Genomic DNA, 5952 nt, shown 5'->3' with positions numbered 1-5952 from the left:
TCGTTAGAAAATTGATAATTTCTTGTAGTGATATACACACGTTATGTGTGGAGATAGGAAAATAAAATTTATTTTTGAAACAAAGGATCCCATGAGAATGCAAACAGATGCAACATGCGACACACAATGCCTGCCTAAAGTCCTTATATCTATGCAAAATTATTTATGACCCATTTAAGCTTGGGAAAGTCCGTCTTATTCTCCTCTCTTTATTAAAAAATTATATAAAAAAAAAATTAGAAAATTCTATGTAATATTTTTAAAAGTATAAGAAAGTTTCATATAATTTTTAGGAGATTATGCGTAATATTTTTTAAAACACAAATAAATCTTGTGCAATTTTTAAGTTGCGGGAGTATGATGCAACTTTCCTAACTAGAGTGGATTATAAGTAATTTTGTCTATATACATATATTACATCTTTTTGTCTTGACTATACATGTTTACTTGTCTGTAATTTAGACCTAGAAAACTAAAGAATCACAGCTTGCTTCAGAATGTACCTGGGCTGGGGAGGATCTTAGAACAGAACCAAGCAAGATAAAAGAACACTTGAGCCTGGAATACGATTTCGTAGAGAATGATGCATCAACAAGTAAAGAAAGTAGATAGGGGCATGAATCACGTGGATACAATATTGGATTATTATTGTGATGGTGATTATGAAAATAATATATATATATATATATAATATGATTGCTATTACTCTCGTGATTTTGCGCAGAATATATATATAGATAACACAAAATTACATGTTAATATAATACAGATATAATACATGAGTTTATATAGTGAATACTACAACTTATCTCAATAAGTGCTCTCTGATATATTTTTATGTACCGATTAAGACTAATTAATATATTGATTAACTATAGATTCCTAAATATATATATATATATATACATATTGATTTAAGGTATAGCAAAAAGGTTTGGCAGCAATGAAGTAATGAAATAAGCTGGAAAATTAAGGATCTATTTCGACAAAAACATTCCGTTTATTTTTTGCACGAAGTTTTATAAATATTAGTATTATATTGAGATACAGTAGAAATAAAATAGAAATGACTAAAATGACTTTATTAATATTGCGTGATATAAAGATAACGACATTTGTATAATGTATTGTAAATTGTAAAAGTATTTGTAATGTTAAGTAGATAGTACAGTTACTAAAAAAAAGGGAACCAAAATAAAAACACGGATAGTTTGGACACAGAGAGTATAATATTTTATAAGAAAAAAGTACATTTAATATTATACTCTCTTCGTCCGTCTTCTAAGGATCATATTTACCTTTTGCGTCATTGTATAAACATTAAAAATATTCTTATATTTGTATAATTTTTTTGTATAAGTATCATTTTATTAGTATTATAAGATACTAATCAAAATATTTTTGTAAATTTTTCTTAATTTATAGTACGTTTTGATATAATAATTAATATTCAACCTTTAGAGCTGAAGGATCCGTAATATTTGTTTAAAATTTTAATAGTATCAAAATCTTGAAAATCTTGAGTGGTGGGAGTGGGAATTAAGAGGGAACTGAGTTCCAAACCCCCAACAGAGTTTACACCACACCCCAAGCAAAGAAGATTCACCACACACACCTTTATTCCATTTCATCATTGCAATGTATGCATCTTTCTTTGCAAGCTCCATTTGTTGTCTTTCTTTCTTTCATTCTTTCTATATAAAGACATCAAGATCCATCACCAAATTACACTCACACCACACACATTCATCTCCATATCCTATCCTGCATTTATTTATCTTTCAATGGAAAGGCGCGAATTTGTGCCGGCAAGCAGGGCTGGCCTCCCTCGGATCACTGAAAAACCCGCGGCTTCTGCTTCTGCTGCTGCACCTAAACCTGCTGCGGGTGGACTAATGCAGTATGCGCCGGATCCCATTGCAAAGCACGTCGATGAACCTGATCACAATCCTTCGACTCCCAAGCTTGTCCCTGCAGCAGCAGCACCAGCAGCCAGTGTAGGTGGAGTTCCCACAAGGGGACAAACATTGAGGCGCGACAGGGATCGCCACTTCTTTTCATCGGACGACAATGCCCTGAGCAAGCAGATTGTGGCCACACATGCCCCAGACTTTGAGGATCTTGATGCCAGGCCAGTGCTCGCCATTGTCGAGGATATCCTGCACCTGGCCAAGCCATTGCATGTTGCTGAAACAACCCTTGTAGTAGGATTTCGATCTCTTCCATATCTATCCATCGATTTATCTGTCTTAATATAGTCTTCTTTTATATTTGGATTATGAATATGCTTCAGGGTACACAGACTCAGTTGCATAAAGATCCATTGGAGGACAGGGCTCTCCACCAACCTTCCTTGTACCACCATGATGAAAAGCTCCACTCTACTCACTCCGATGAAAGGCTATACCGCGATCCCGAGCATGAATCAGATATTGTTAAACTGCTGGCATATCCAATCAACAAGATTTCCTGTGAGGTATAATAATGATAGGGAAAAATTGCTCGTAATTTTAAAAATATTGCACAAAATATTTCTTTTTAGAGGTTTCTATGCAATATTTTTTAAAACACGAGTAAAATTGAATTTTCAAACGAAGTGAATTATAAATAACTTTGCCTGAAGTCAGCTGCCATTAAAATTAGTTTTTGAGATCTATAAATGTGTGTGAAACAGATTATCTGCAAATGTTCTGGTGGAGGAGAATCGCATTCAGTAACAATGGAGCTACTTAAATCGCTGTCGAGCTACGCCTGGGATGCCAAGGTTGTCATTACCTTTGCTGCTTTCGCCATCAATTACGGCGAGTTTTGGCTGGTGGAGCACTTACACACCAAGGATCCGCTCGCCAAGAACATTGCTGCTCTTAAGGATCTTCCGGACCTGATGACCAATGCTGGAGAATTACAGAAGAAGTTCGAGGCCGTGCTTGGCCTCTTGAATGCAGCACTGAAGGTGTCACACTGCATCATAGAGTTCAAGGAGCTCCCCCCTCTCTACATCAGCCGCGAATCGCCGGAAATCACGGCTGCAACAGCTCATATCCCCACTGCTGTTTACTGGATCATAAGGAGCCTTCTCGTCTGCTCGTCCACACTCCTCAGCTTGATCGGCACCGGCGCTGAGTATGTCATGTCTTCTGTCCTGCATTTACTCTTCGATCTTGTCAACTACTATAGTATATGATATGTTTCATCAGTACATTCTTGATTGTATTTGCAGGTATCTTTCGTCTACTGCTGAGTCATGGGAGATTCTGAGCCTGACTCATAAGCTGCAAGTGATAATGGAGCATCTGCAAACCCAACTGAGACTCTGCAAGGGCTTAGTTGGTAAGTTATTACATCGATCAGTCTGATGTTGATGTGATGATTCACTCTCGATAACTAAGCTAACTTGATCTGTATATTAATCGTTGTACAGAGAAGAAGAAGGAAGAGGATGCCTACGTGACATTCGTCAGAATTATCGAATCTGCTCATATTGACAACATGAAAGTACTAAGGGCCATGTTTCGATCCAAAGAGGATCAAAGGCCGCTCTACGATGGCACCAGAAAGATAAATGTAACTAACTAACTAACTTCTTTCGATTACCTTAACCCTTATTCCAACTAAATTAAACTAAACTAATTATATATATATATATAAATAGGAACGGCTTGAGGCGCTGAGGCTGAAGTATGTGCTGCTGCTGATTTCGGATCTGGATCTTCCTCACGAGGAGCTAAATGTGCTGCACATGATCTACAACCAACAAGCAATGAGGCACGAGTACGAGGTTCTTTGGTTTCCCATCGTGGATCCAATATCGTCGTCTCAGGGGCAGTTGCAGGACAGCGTGTTCTACGACCTTCGAAACAACCACATGCCTTGGTACTCAGTCGACCACCACTCACTGGTGGAGCCGGTGGCCATCAGGTACATCCGGGATGTCTGGAAGTTCGTCCACACCCCGATGCTGGTGGTCCTCGACCCCCAAGGAAAACCATCGAATTTGGACGCCTTACCCATGATGTGGATCTGGGGGAGCACAGCCTTCCCCTTCACCAAGGCTAGAGAGTCTGCCCTCTGGTCGGAGAGCACCTGGAACATCGACCTGCTGGCCGACGCCATTGATCCACGCATTCCTGATTGGATCAGGGAGCAGAAGGTGATCTGCCTGTACGGAGGGGAGGACATCGATTGGATCCGCAAGTTCACTCTGACAGCCCGGTCGGTGGCGAGGGACCTGAAGGTGGACATGGAGATGCTGTACGTCGGGAAGCGGAACCCGCGGGACAAAGTGCGGCGGTGCCACGAGATCATCGACAGGGAGAAGCTGAGCCACGTGTTCTCGGTGGCGGACTACTACGACTACGTGTGGTACTTCTGGGTGAGGCTGTGGAGCATGTGGAACTCCAAGAGGCACATCGGGATGACGGTGGACAGCGACAGGATAATGCAGGAGATCATGGATGTCCTGACCTTCGACAGCAGCGACCAGGGCTGGGCGGTGTTCAGCAGGGGCAACTACGAGATCACCAAGGGGAACGGGGAGAAGCTGCTGCCGGTGCTGGACAATTACCAGGACTGGGCTTACCAGGTCGACCATCCCGACAAGTTTGTGACGGTGTTGGATGAGCAGCTGCGGGGGCTCCACCCCGAGCATCACTGCAACCGCCTCATTCTGCCTGGGCACGCCGGCTACATCCCCGAGAGGGTCGTCTGCTCCGAGTGCGGGAAGACCATGGACAAGTATGTTATGTACCGCTGCTGCACCGACTGATCCCTTCTTGCACCTCTAACTTCAAGATTCCTATATATATATATATATATAGTCTGCAGCATATATATATACATGGGAGAGTATACATATTTATATATATATGAGATGAAATAAATCTATCATATATATCTATATCTATATATTTTAATTTCTGTATGTCATGTTGTTTTCCTTCCGTTCGGCTTCCAGCCAGCCGCTTGGATTTCTGCATGTGATTTGTTGTAATAATGCCATGTTTGCTAATGTTATTGCTGTCCATCAATAAATTAATTAAAGGTTGCCTGCTTTATGTTCCTGCACTGCTCTCTCTCTCTCTGTTACTTTAATATTGCATTTTAACTATATAAGATCAACTGCACATGAAATGCTTCCTCATAAGTCATAAGTCATACCCCCAGTTTTCACTGAGAACAAAGACAATAGTTTTATGGAAAAATTCATCTATCTTTTCACTTGAGTTCTTACCTATCGGAATAAAGAGAGAAAAATATGTGAAAAAATATAAAATGATTTATTTATTGCTGGTTATTAACGAAGGGAGGGATATAGGAGAAATATAAATATGTTTATATATATATATATATATTGACACGTGATTTAGATTTAGCGGTCTACCCGATCCGAAACCAAGGTGAAAAGGTTTGTATCAATTGACAGAGTTTCTTTTGAGCTTATTCTAATTAATAAAAAATATGCCTAGGGTTTTGGGTGTTTTTGGGATGCTTGGGGTGCTTATAAATAGATAGTTATGGTTCTTAGTCGGATGACATGATTGTAACTCTCTGAATCAGTATAATAAAATCTCTCCGGTTCTTGTCCGTTGACGTAGGTTGACACACCGTCACCGAACACATAAAACCTCTGTGTTTTTTATTTTCTTTCTTTCTCGTTTTTCACATAACAAGTGATATCAGAGCCATATCTGATTGATTGAAGATGTCCTCGTATAAGTTTGATCTGGAGAAGTTTAATGGGTCGAATGACCTCACTCTCTGGAAGGTCAAGATGAAGGCACTTCTGGTTCAACAAGGACGTGCGACTGCGTTGAAGGGAGAAGACAAGTTTCCTAAAGACACGAAGGATGAGATAAATAAGGAGATTTTGGCAATAGCTCATTCCGCGATCTTGTTGTCAGTTACTGATGAGGTGTTATGAGAGGTTGTAGATCAGGCGACGGCTTTTGGGCT

General features: G+C 40.1%; 1 protein-coding gene across 2 annotated transcripts; it reads left to right on the top strand.

Annotated features, from left to right (window-relative positions):
• Window positions 1–1732: 1732 nt before the first annotated feature.
• Window positions 1733–5054, top strand: LOC127264079 (protein SIEVE ELEMENT OCCLUSION B-like). 2 transcript variants are annotated; one of them, XM_051293454.1, is made up of 6 exons: window positions 1733–2183; window positions 2294–2476; window positions 2675–3123; window positions 3221–3330; window positions 3422–3564; window positions 3653–5054. In XM_051293454.1, the coding sequence occupies exons 1-6, from the start codon at window positions 1785–1787 to the stop codon at window positions 4763–4765; spliced, it is 2397 nt and encodes a 798-aa protein (XP_051149411.1). In that variant the 5' UTR covers window positions 1733–1784; the 3' UTR covers window positions 4766–5054. The 2 variants fall into 2 exon arrangements, with proteins under 2 accessions (XP_051149411.1, XP_051149409.1); XM_051293452.1 differs by having other exon boundaries at window positions 1733–2204.
• The last annotated feature ends 898 nt before the right edge of the window (window positions 5055–5952 follow it).

This window comes from Andrographis paniculata, unplaced genomic scaffold (genome assembly GCF_009805555.1).
Source record: "Andrographis paniculata isolate CXL003 unplaced genomic scaffold, ASM980555v1 Contig69END, whole genome shotgun sequence".
NCBI classification, from domain to species: domain Eukaryota; kingdom Viridiplantae; phylum Streptophyta; class Magnoliopsida; order Lamiales; family Acanthaceae; genus Andrographis; species Andrographis paniculata.
This window is presented reverse-complemented; position numbering and strand designations above follow the sequence as displayed.